This window comes from Mugil cephalus, chromosome 3, assembly GCF_022458985.1.
Source record: "Mugil cephalus isolate CIBA_MC_2020 chromosome 3, CIBA_Mcephalus_1.1, whole genome shotgun sequence".
Lineage (NCBI taxonomy): Eukaryota > Metazoa > Chordata > Actinopteri > Mugiliformes > Mugilidae > Mugil > Mugil cephalus.
Genome location: NC_061772.1, coordinates 1,757,258 through 1,769,333, shown reverse-complemented (window position 1 = coordinate 1,769,333; position 12,076 = coordinate 1,757,258). Strand labels below are relative to the sequence as shown.

Genomic DNA, 12,076 nt, shown 5'->3' with positions numbered 1-12,076 from the left:
ACTGGTGTGTAAATGTGTGTGTGCTTGTGCAAGTGAATGGGTAGATGTGTCTGTGACTTGTAAAGCAATTTGAGTACCAATAGGTCAAAAGGTGCTACGAGACCATTTACCATTTACAATCTAAAAATAATCTGTAAACCCCCTGTCAACCCGTTTTGTAAATGGATCTAATATGAATCACTTCCTGATAAAGAAGTCTACAGCCACCCTGCAATCATGTGACACTCTACGTGGATGTGAAACTCATCTTATTGAGCAAACTCAACTGAAAGACAGCAGTGCTGTGTGTTTGAGGAAGAGCGCGACACGATGTGGACTACTCTTTTTCTCGTCACAATTTATGTGTCCCAAGCTTGTGGTGAGTATCATTTACAGGTGTTTGTTGTTGTCTTTAAAGATGGTGAATAATATTTTGAAGCTATCTATGAAAGTTGAAAGTAGTTCATCAAACAAGAGACAGCTCTCTGCTCCTCAGTGGTGGGGACTTGTCGTTTGCATAGCTTAAGTCACAATCATTTTCCTTGATGACCACAGTTATAACAGACTATCTTGCATGTCACTTCTAAGTTTTGTCTGATTCAGCGCTCACAAATCGTGGACTGACTTGTGATGATGTCCTCAACCACTGTAAAGCCCAGCAGGAGTATCCTTGGACCAGGTGAGTTGTACTGTGCAGCTGATGAATGATGGATTCACACTGGCCTGATTGTGAGAGACTAAAAAATAAGCACCTTATTTATATGATCCATTAGGCTGAGTATTAATTCTAACTTATTAACGTTGATGAAAGTGTTTCAAAGGCACATTTTCATTTCTCCATTTCATACCAAAAGATTTTGAAATGGTTTCATTATCCTAACTGTTGTCCAAAGTAAAAATGACTGCCTAATATATACTGTATAAACGTGTGTGTGTGTGTGTGTGTGTGTGTGTGTGTGTGTGTGTGTTGGTAGGTGTTATACAAAAAAAATTGCAAACTGCACATTAAAAGGACGTTTCACCCCCCCAAACTTCATCCTGAAGAAAGTGAACATATCAAAAGAGGTGAGGCTGCATTTAGAATCAGTTGGTACTTCAAGGAAAAAATAAATCCAATTATTTATCTGATACTAAACAATGTACAAGCAAAACAGCTTTGTTTTTTTCATCATCTGCATATAGCACAAACACATTTGGGTCATTTTATCTTTCCCTCTTGCATTGTATATCCAGTATGTGTAAACAGGGTTTGTATGTCTTTGTGCATCCTAATGGTTTTAGACTGAGGGCAACATTACTTTACAACACAGAGTTCACATTCCATCCTCGGCTCTAAAGATGAGCAGAGGAAATGGGTCCGAAGAGGAGGTCTCTCTGGTGTCTACAGTGATTGACAGCTCTTATTTTGACGATGTGGCTAAGGTCAGTAGCTTTAAAGGTACAACAAAATGAGAATGATTTAAATAGCCTTTACTTAGCTTTCTCTGTTGATTTCCGGTTACATAGCTCATGCTACTTTGCATTGCTTTCCATATACTGTATCTTCTGACAATCAGACGTTGTTGAAAATAAAGGAACTTTTGATACTGTCTGTTTTCCTGTTTCCAGTTTTGAATTTACTTCTACTTAAGCTCAGTCTGCTCCATGTGTACCTTCTGCCACCTCTAAATGTCATTGCAGACGAAAGGACGAAGTCTAATCTACCCACCTGTCCACACACAAGGCATAGTTTTGGGAGGGTTAGTTCTGGTAGTGAAGGTCGGAAATCATCCAGTCAGAAACCTTTCAGAGCCAGTTCAGCTGTTCTTCAAATACAACAAAATGGTAAAATGATGAAAACATCAGAAATAAAACTATATTTGGAACAAAGCAATTCCTCTTATTTTAATGCACCTTCTTATGCTTCAGGTGGAAAATCCAGCTTGTGTTTTTTGGGACGATGAAAATAAAAGGGGTGAGTTAAATATGCCAGAGACACTGTTTTGGTTCTTAAATGAAAGTCAGATTTAAATATAGTGTGTTTGTGATCTTTTAGGTCAGTGGAGCAAGGAGGGCTGTAACATCACTGATGGTGGATCTGAATTTATTTGCAGCTGCGACCACCTGAGCTTCTTTGCTGTGCTTGTGGTAAATTCATTATATTTTCTATAGTATACTCCATCCACCTTCATGGAAACATGCAGTCTAGAGAAAGAGAAATTTTAGCCATGAAAATTTATGTAAACTGATCAAACATAACATTATGACCACCTTCCTAATATTGTGTAGGTCTCTCATGTGCCTCCAAAACAGTTGTGACTCATCAAAGAATGGACATGAGTCTTCTGAGGGTGTCCTATCAACAGAATGACGTTAGTGGGGGTCTTTAGGCCCTATGGGTTGAGGGGAGGGGCCTCTGTGGATCATCCCACAGATACTTGATCAGTTTGGGATCTAGTGACTTTGGAGGCTAGGTCAACACCTTATCCTGTTCTTTTACTTTTCTTTGAGTTGTTCCTAAGCCGTTTGTGTGTGTGTGTGTGTGTGTGTGTGTGTGTGTGTGTGTGTGTGTGTGTGTGTGTTCTGTTGGGGATGGCCGCTTCCCTCGAGGAGTGTCATAGGAGTGTCATTGCTATGGGGTGGGGGTGTCTGGTCTGTTCTAGGTGGGTGTTACATGTCTAAGTAACATCCACATGAATGCCATGATCCATGATATTAACTTCTCCTGTCATAGTGTCTCCTGATAATGTTGTGGCTAACTGGTGTTTAAGGCTAGAACTAAGTGAAGGTGATATTTGATAGTGAAGAGCTTTTTTTTTCAGTGCAAAACTGCATCAATTAATAAGTTACTGTTTCCTCAAGAGGCTCATTCTTAAGCCTTTTCTTATGTCTTTTCTGTTCCAGAACCCAGAATTAAAAGTGGATAAAAATAATGCTGTGAACCTTAGCTATATCTCCTATGCTGGATCAGCGCTCTCTGTTGTCTTCACATTCATCAGTTTGATCATCTATATTTGTCTACAGTGAGTTTTTTCAGTCTCTACAGTCTATGATACATTCCTTTAAAGTAGCAGGTTGTGCAGCTCTAATTTTGCACAAAGAGCAAAACATGTTTGACCTAGATAGGTGTCGCTAGTCAAGATAACTATCTAAATAGCTCTTTCAGGAACCCAATATATGCATGACCACAAGCTTGTCTGATTTCTCAGTGTGAAGTTACCATTGTTTTTAGAGTTTACACTGGCATGTTGAACAAAGGTTCTGTCTAATGGTTTCCTGTTTGAGGCTTAGTGCTATTAACTTTCCCAACACTGTTAGACAACTTGCACCCAATACTATCAATATACTAGGCCATACCACATTTTTACTATATACCAGAAAGCAGAATCAAATCAGTACAGCAGCCGGCTAGCACGCACAAGAAAGTGTTCAGGGCTTTTCATTGGCTACAATTATTTTAGCAACAAAATAATCAGGACAGTGTTGCGGTGGAAGTACTTGCAACATTCAAGACAAAGTGACCAGGGCTGGATGTATGACTACATCTGCTAAATAACAAATATGAAAATTATCATGTAATACTGTTATTTCTCTTTTAGTCGCCAGCGTCCTGAGAATGCCATATGTCTCCATATGCACCTAACAGGGGCATTGCTCTGCCTCCACCTCATCTTCCTGCTCGGCAGTTTCTTGGAAGGGCTGCTGCATTCATCATACATGGATGACTGGCGTTGCAGTGTTCTGGGTTTCTTTTTACATTGGTCCCTGCTGGCCACGTTCACTTGGTCTGCTCTAGAAGGATTCCATCTCTACCTTCTCCTTGTACGAGTGTTTAACATCTACGTCAGAAGATACCTACTCAAGCTCAGCTTGGTTGGATGGGGTAAGTGGAGTTTGGTTGGAACAGTGTTTTAAGTAGAATGTACACACACACACAAATATATATATATATTAGGGGTGTAACAGACACACAAGCTACAGTTTGGTACGTACCTCGGTATAGGGGTCACCGTTCGGTACGGGTTCGGTACAACAGGAAAATAGCAACAAAAACTCAGACATGTATAAGACTAGCTTTTTTCATTTATTTTGAACAGAAACTGCAAAACTAAAACCATCTCCTGTTGTAAAAAGTTAAAGATAAATAGAATAAAACATAAAACAAATGCATTAGGGTTTTCAAAGAAAAACCACACTTTCACCCCGTCGGGCATAAACCCTTACTTAAACCATGGTCTGGGTGGATCCTCGATTCTGACTGGCTGCGGGGTGTACATTAAAAAGTGACAATGGACACCCAGAAGTTCCGGTCAAACAACCTGATGACAGTTCTAAATCATTGCGCTGGCTCAAATGCTTTGGTAACCAAGGCAACAGAAACAGAACAGAACATATGTTATTTCAGTTTATTTATCAAAATGGCGATACAGTTGACAAAAAATTAGTTATTTTATAGTTAACTTTAACCTGTTCGGTGAATTTGATCATTCTGAAGACTGGGAATATGAAAAGAAGAAGGAGATGCGACACAAGGTTAAACCGGAGGAACTGGACAATTTAGAGGAGGATCCTCTACACATTAAATGATTAGAGTGAAAGGTGGATAATATTTCTTGCAATGTGTCTGTGAAGGTTCTCAGTCATCCAGGTCATGGTAATCCAAAAAGCGTTGAATAAGGTCAGCTGGACTTGTAGAATTTCTTGAAGACGTTTCGCCACTCATCCGAGTAGCTTCTTCAGTTCTGATAAACTAGTGGGAAATTGAGGTTTAAATAGGAAAAACTCTGTGGGTAACACCCACCAGAAACTTGCTTGACCAAATAGAGCTCTAACGAGGCTATTGTCCATGGGAACCCGGAGGCTCAATGTGTGAATGTTGTTGAAACTTCTTGGGGACAGAAGTCAAAACTGAATTATAAATAGTTGGTAAATTAAATCTCAGTCCACCTCCTCTGTTTAGAGAAGGTTTCTCCATTTTGACATAGATGGCTTCCTTAACTCCTCTCTCAAACCATCTGTCCTCTCTGGCCAGGACTTTGACGTTGTTATCCTCAAAGGAGTGTCCTTTGTCCTTCAGGTGGAGGTGGACTGCTGAGTCGTTTCCTGATGAGCTGGCTCTCCTGTGTTGGGCCATGCGCTTGTGTATGGGTTGTTTGGTTTCCCCAATGTACAGGTCTGTACATTCCTCGCTACACTGAACCGCGTACACTACATTGCTCTGTTTCTGTCTAGGTGTTTTGTCCTTGGGGTGGACCAGTTTCTGTCTTAGGGTGTTTCCAGGTTTGAAATAAACTGGGATGCGGTGTTTACCAAAAATTCTCCTTAGTTTCTCTGATACCCCAGCTATGGGATGGTGATGTTCTTCCTTCTGTTTTGTTCCTCTTCCCTGTCCTTCCTGGGATATCTTTTGGAGCCTTTGACAAAGGCCCAGTTGGGATATCCGCATGTCTTGAGGGTTTGTTTAATGTGTGTTCCCTCCTTGTCCTTGCCATCCTGTCTGGTGGGGACAGTCTGTGCTCGGTGCTGGAGGGTTCTGATGACTCCCAGTTTGTGTTCCAGGGGGTGGTGTGAGTCAAATAACAGGTGTTGATCTGTGTGTGTGGGTTTCCTATATACTTCTATGTTGAGGCTTCGATCTTCTTCAACACATACCAAACAGTCCAAAAAGGCCAGACAGGCCCCGCTGATGTCCTCCCTGGTGAACTTGATGTTGCTGTCCACTGTGTTGATGTGTTTAGTGAAAGATTCCACCTCCTTTGTCTTGATTTTAACCCAGGTGTCGTCCACATATCTGTACCAGTGGGTGGGAGTGGAACCTGCAAAGGTGCCAGAGCTCTGGTCTCTACTTCTTCCATGTAGAGATTGGCCACGATCGGTGACACTGGGGACCCCATCGCACAGCCGTGTTTTTGCCTGTAGAAACCTCCATTGAACTGAAAGTAGGTGGTGGGCAGGCATAGGTCGAGTAACACACAGACTTGTTCTGGGGTGAGGTTGGTTCTTGAGGCCAAGGTGTCATCCTTTTGTAGTCTTTTCCTTACTACATCCGTGGCTTCTCTCGTGGGGATGCAGGTGAACAGAGAGGTGACATCAAAGGACACGATGGTTTCTTCTGGGTCCAGTGTGATGTCCTTGACTTTGTTCACAAAGTCCCTGGAGTTTTCGATGTGGTGTGGGGTGTTGCCTACTAATGGAGAGAGGATGGATGCCAAATGCTTGGCAATGTTATATGTGACAGAGTTGATGTTACTGACAATGGGTCTGAGTGGGGCTCCCTCCTTGTGTATTTTGGGGAGACCATAAATACACGGTGTGGCTTCCCCTGGGTACAGACGGTAATAAAGGAGTCTGTCGATGACCTTCTCCTTTTCCAGTTGTTGTAGGTAGTTTATTATTCTGGTTTTGTAGATGTTGGTTGGATCGCGTCTCAGTGTCTCAAAGTGTCTTGGTCGTTGAGGAGGTTGTTCATTTTTGCCTGGTAGTCCACCGTGTTTAACACCACTGTGCATCTCCGTTTGTCTGCTGGCAGGATCGTGATGTCCCGGTCTTTCTGCAGTGATACTAGCGCCTTCCTTTCCTGGGGGGTGATGTTCGATGGTGGTGTTTTTGCACTGGCGAGGGCTGATGTTATTTCCAGTCTGAGTTGTTCGGCTTCTGTGTTTGTCAGTTTGTTGTTCTTGATGGCAGACTCTGTAGCAGTGATGAGGTCTACCACTGGAATCTGTTCTGGTGTTATGGCGAAGTTTAGTCCTTTGGCCAGGATCTCATTCTCTGGTTGCGTGAGTTCTCTGTGTGATAGGTTCTGGACCCACTTCTTCTGGATGCCCTGCTGCGTGGTGTGGTCATCCTTCTTCCTCCATGTCAGTTCTTCTGACTTGTGTTTTCTGTTGTGTCTAGTTTGCAAAACCTGGAATTTGCGTTTCTGTCGTTCCTTACCTTTTGTGTGTTGTGTGATCTGGGCCTTTTCCACAAATTTGGAGACTTTCTCCAGAATGTCCTCAGGTAGCTGCGAAGTTAGTTTGCAGAAGCAGTGTTCGGCCTCGGATTTGAGAGCGTCGATGGTGAAATGGACCTGTCTCACTCTCTCGTTGAGCAGCTGGGCTTGAGCTTTCTGGAGAATTTGTTCCGCTTTGAAGCCCTTTACGGTGGAGCCTATGTGTAGGCTGGTGGGAATAATCTTGTGTTAAGCGCATGGCCCAACACAGGAGAGCCAGCTCATCAGGAAACGACTCAGCAGTCCACCTCCACCTGAAGGACAAAGGACACTCCTTTGAGGATAACAACGTCAAAGTCCTGGCCAGAGAGGACAGATGGTTTGAGAGAGGAGTTAAGGAAGCCATCTATGTCAAAATGGAGAAACCTTCTCTAAACAGAGGAGGTGGACTGAGATTTAATTTACCAACTATTTATAATTCAGTTTTGACTTCTGTCCCCAAGAAGTTTCAACAACATTCACACATTGAGCCTCCAGGTTCCCATGGACAATAGCCTCGTTAGAGCTCTATTCATAGGGCAAGTTAGCTTGGGCACTCAGTTCCCCCCATTCAAGGACAGGTAAGTATCAGCCATTATGGTAATTAGTGACCCCAGTTTCTGGTCAAGCAAGTTTCTGGTGGGTGTTACCCACAGAGTTTTTCCTATTTAAACCTCAATTTCCCACTAGTTTATCAGAACTGAAGAAGCTACTCGGATGAGTGGCGAAACGTCTTCAAGAAATTCTACAAGTCCAGCTGACCTTATTTAACGCTTTTTGGATATTTCTTGCAATAAAAACGGTTTAGAAAACTACCTGTGGACTGGAAATTTCGCATGATCCTCTAGACACACACCTGGTAATACGTGCACTGGCCTTCTGAAAGGATACTTTGTATCACGTAATGTAACGTTAAGCAATCATCTCTCTTCCTCTCAGCTGATTAGTAACTGCTGCTGCAACGCCTGCGGATCGGAGATGTTAAATAGTCCACTCAGCCGCTTCTTGTGAAAAAGTGACCATGGTGAATGCGGGTTAATGCAGACGAGGTGTCCATCATCTGAAATGAATGGACGACGCGGAGGGTTCACTGGGAAACCGAAGTGCTCCCATACGCGTGATTTCAGCAGCATTTACTAAGAAATTTATTTTGCAGTATTTCTTAAGATTCAGCTCGTGGTGAGATGTCCTAACAACTTTACAATTCTCTAGAATTCAGGATTCACTGCTCCATCAATGTCAACAGTGAAATAGGCCCAAATAAGGACATTACACCCCCCAGGTTTCACAGATGGAATAAGCTTCTGATGCTGGAATACTTCAAACATGACACCTCTTCTTTCAACAGATTTTCTACCAGACATCATTAAAATGATCTGAAACTCTTCTGAACAGAATATAATCTTAGACTTTGATGATCTTTAATGATACAAGTAACAAACCACAACTGAAAAGATAAAATAAAATAAGATTACATTAAAATAGAATAAAATAATAATAATAATAATAATAATAATAATAATAATAATAATAATAATAATAATAATAATAATAATAATAATATCTGGACAAATAAAATAAACAGTGCGATCAAAAAACTACAGAATTAGCATTACAAACAAATTTACAAAAGTAGTTGGCAAAACAGTGTCCAAGGTGATGTGGTTGTTTGGTCAGTTCCATAGCAACAGTGGGATGGATCATGTTGCATGCTGTTTCTGTGTCCGCTGAGGGAGGGCTGTAAATTCCAACAACCAGGAGTGAGTCTCCATCCACCTGTAAAGTCTCGAAGCCAAGCCCAGACATCCTGTGGTGCATGTAAACCCAGGTCTCCAACGCACTCCTCACGGCACACTTAGAGATTGGTGGGAAGTTGAGGTTCTAAGAGACTCTTAGACCCGAAGGAGCTACTCAGATGAGTGTTGAAACGTCTTCAAGAAACTCTACAAGTTTAGTTGCCTTCTTTTAAACACCTTGATTACCATGACCCGGATGACTGAGAACCTAGCTAATTTTCTTAAACAAAAAATACAGTGTAGTAGGAGTATGAAATTTTTGTCTCATTTGTTTGACTGGGTTCTCTACTTTCGGTATACTCTCAGGACTCTCAGCGAAAAATCACTGATATTGCGTATCATTTTTATGTGGGAATATAGAAAACTCTAAAGGATGCCTCTAAACAGATTTTCAGCTATCACTTTACAAATTTGTCTGTGTGGGCAATGTCCAGTGTTTAGGAGTTTCTAGTGTTATTAACATAACAGATCACGGATATAATGATAGACCCAGTTTTGGGATGTGGTGGAACGGGAGATTGGCATCATAGATGTGCAGCCAACAAGTCTATAGCAACTGTAAGAAATGAGAGGCCATTTAGGAAATAATTCATATTTGCTCTCACATGTTACATCATACTCTCTCACAAACACTACTATAGTCACACACACATACGATCATACTCACAAACACTACAATCAAAACTCTGTTACACGAATTTGACATGCGATGTGTGCGAGTATAGTAGTATGTGTGAGACAGTTTGAATGAAACGGAAGTCAACTTGAATTTTCAGTTTCTGATTGGCTCATCGCGAGTGTAGATACCGGATGTGTCTCTCCAGCAGGATGGAAGACAGTAACCTTATGCCACTGGAAAGGCCACAGCCCATTTGGGTGAAAACAAATCACTGGTAAAAATACAAACCCCCACGTAATCACTGTTTATTTTGTGTTGCTAGCATTCATCGGCTGGAAAGCAGGCGAAATGGCTACTGTTAGTCAGACAGACACATGATGTAGTTGCAGAGCGATTGTGCGATGATTGTCAACGTTAAATAGAAAAAAAATGTATTAATTGTTTGTGAGAGAGTATGACAGTAAGTGTGTGTGACTAGTGTATGTGAGAGAGTATGATGTAACATGTGAGAGCAAATATGAATAACAAGAGTGTGGCTGCCCCAGGGCATGCACACTAATTATTTCCTAAACGGCCTCTCATAGTAAGATGCTATCGTTTCAATATGGACCAAAATCTTTGAGGAATGTTTCCAACACCTTGATGAAAGTATGCCACAAAGAATTAAGTCAGTTCTGAAGGCAAAAGGGGGCCCCTTTATGAGGCAAGGAATCATACTTGGTAAGTTCAGCACACATTTTCATTCAGCCAATCAGCGAAGATCAATGAAACATTTTCAAGTCAAATTAGGGTCTAATGTGGTCTTCAAGGTCTATGTCTGCATGAACTCTGAGCAGAACTGATTTATTACGTACCAGGAAGTAGTGCAGGTCTTACTTAAAGCTTTCTATATTCTTGTGACATGTTGCAGCATGAACACCAAGTGTGTGGAGTGGTCATACAACCCAAACACCAGCATCATTATCACAATAAACCTGTCACAGATTAAAATCTTGACATTAAGAACTGTTTTGGTATGGTGGTTTGACACCTTGTTTCTTCACCTAGAGTGTTTCCCTCATGATCGGTTCATTTGGGCCACTGTGAACATAGCGATCTTAACCAGTTCTGGAACAAATCAACTGAGCTGAGCTCAGTTTAAGAGGATAACCTCACTCGGCTTGTTATTGCTTCTCGGTCCAATTTGTTGATTCAGACTTTTCTTTTTCAGGACTTCCTACACTAGTTGCTGTGGTGTGTGCAATTTCAGGTGTTTATGGCAAATACACTCTGACTGATAGCAGCGGCCAAACTTCAGTAGCACACATGTAAGAAACAACCAGTGATTTTTAAATATGTAACCACAAAGATAGTTTGAAGTCTTTGTAAATACACATTTTGATGTAGTCTGCTTTAAAACAGTTATTTGGAATTCAAATATAACCTTGTTCAAAGTGAAAGTTCTTGAATTCATTTTTGAATTTTCTTTTTTTCATAATGTGCAGGTGCTGGATGAGCAGCCAATTCCCACACATGCTTTTAGTGAGCTACATCACTACTGTGGCCTTTCCATGCCTGGTGATACTGTATAATTCTTGCATTTTGGGTGTCGTGGTCTTTAAACTCTGGGGAGTAAGAAGAAGTCGTAGAGGCTTTGAGAAAGATGGTAGCTGGAATAAAAACAGAGGGAAATGGACTGGGTTGTGGAAGGACTGTGCCACAGTAGTGGGCCTCAGCTGTGTCCTGGGCTTACCTTGGGGTTTAGCCAGCACAACATACATTCTTCCTGGGATCTACGTATTCACTATATTCAACTCCCTGCAGGGTGAGTATGTGAATGTTTTTCATGTTAAGTATGCATATTGATAATTAGCCGGGGGTAATTCACAGCCTCCTCTTTTCCATTTTCAGGTGTATTTGTGTTCCTGTGGTCTGTGGCTTTGATGTGCAAGCCTAGATCTGACGATAACTCATCAACCAGAGACCACTCTTCGCAGAAAATGATGACTACCAGTTTCAATAACTGATCCAATAACTATATCACGTGTTAGGGGTTACTTGAATAAGCATGATGCACAATTAAAGCTAAACTCAAGACTGTCTCAACATTTCCCGTTGCTGGATTCAGCCTTCTGGAAGCTAATGCTTACTGGCAGAATTCACACATCAGAGATCATCAAAGCCAAAGTCAATTCTTGCATCCTTCTGTGTTTCTGTTTTATTTACTTAAACTTTGGTAACACAATCGAGTTATTGTAGAGGTTTAGTGTAATTTCACTCCAACTATGCTTTCTAGGAGACTATAGAAAAATTTACTTTATGAGATGTTTCTTTCTTATTTTTATATAATGTCTACAGCTGCAGTTAAAATAAATATTTCTAATGCTTGTCTTGTTTTACTGTTAATTATTATTATTATTATTTTTTTTTTGTTGGGGTGTTAAGCTCAGTGAGTAGAGACCCACCCCATATATTGAGGCAACGAGTTGCCCTTCCTCTGTGTCACTCCCCCCTCTCTCCCTCCCCATTTCCTTTCTCTCTTCACTGTGCTTTCAATTAAAGGCTAAAAAGCCCCAAAAATATACTTAGGAAAAAAAAAAGAATCTCTTTATTGGCCAAATGTACAATGTACATAGGAATTTTACCTGGTGTAAGCAGCGCCACATAACATTACAGGTTTTTTTTTTTTTTTACAACCGCTATGACCCGTATGATACGCTTTTTCAAAACTCTTCACACAGTTACCACATC

The 12,076-nt window shown here is 41.2% G+C and overlaps 1 protein-coding gene across 2 annotated transcripts; it reads left to right on the top strand.

Moving 5' to 3' along the window:
- The first annotated feature begins 271 nt into the window (after nt 1-271).
- Nucleotides 272-11,714, top strand: LOC125005046 (adhesion G protein-coupled receptor G3-like). 2 transcript variants are annotated; one of them, XM_047579989.1, is made up of 12 exons: nt 272-358; nt 568-658; nt 954-1,044; nt 1,261-1,401; nt 1,660-1,803; nt 1,888-1,933; nt 2,015-2,106; nt 2,863-2,981; nt 3,558-3,841; nt 10,557-10,653; nt 10,831-11,150; nt 11,237-11,714. In XM_047579989.1, the coding sequence occupies exons 1-12, from the start codon at nt 310-312 to the stop codon at nt 11,350-11,352; spliced, it is 1,590 nt and encodes a 529-aa protein (XP_047435945.1). In that variant the 5' UTR covers nt 272-309; the 3' UTR covers nt 11,353-11,714. The 2 variants fall into 2 exon arrangements, with proteins under 2 accessions (XP_047435945.1, XP_047435947.1); XM_047579991.1 differs by lacking the exons at nt 272-358; nt 568-658 and having other exon boundaries at nt 1,290-1,401.
- Nucleotides 11,715-12,076: the final 362 nt, after the last annotated feature.

What these genes read in the sequence shown, in the direction of transcription:
- LOC125005046 (XM_047579989.1), top strand. Translation starts at nt 310, where the DNA reads ATGTGGACTACTCTTTTTCTCGTCACAATTTATGTGTCCCAAGCTTGT. An exon ending in TTATGTGTCCCAAGCTTGTG is followed by an intron (nt 359 to 567) that starts GTGAGTATCATT and finishes GTCACTTCTAAG; the next exon opens with TTTTGTCTGATTCAGCGCTC. An exon ending in CAAACTTCAGTAGCACACAT is followed by an intron (nt 10,654 to 10,830) that starts GTAAGAAACAAC and finishes CATAATGTGCAG; the next exon opens with GTGCTGGATGAGCAGCCAAT.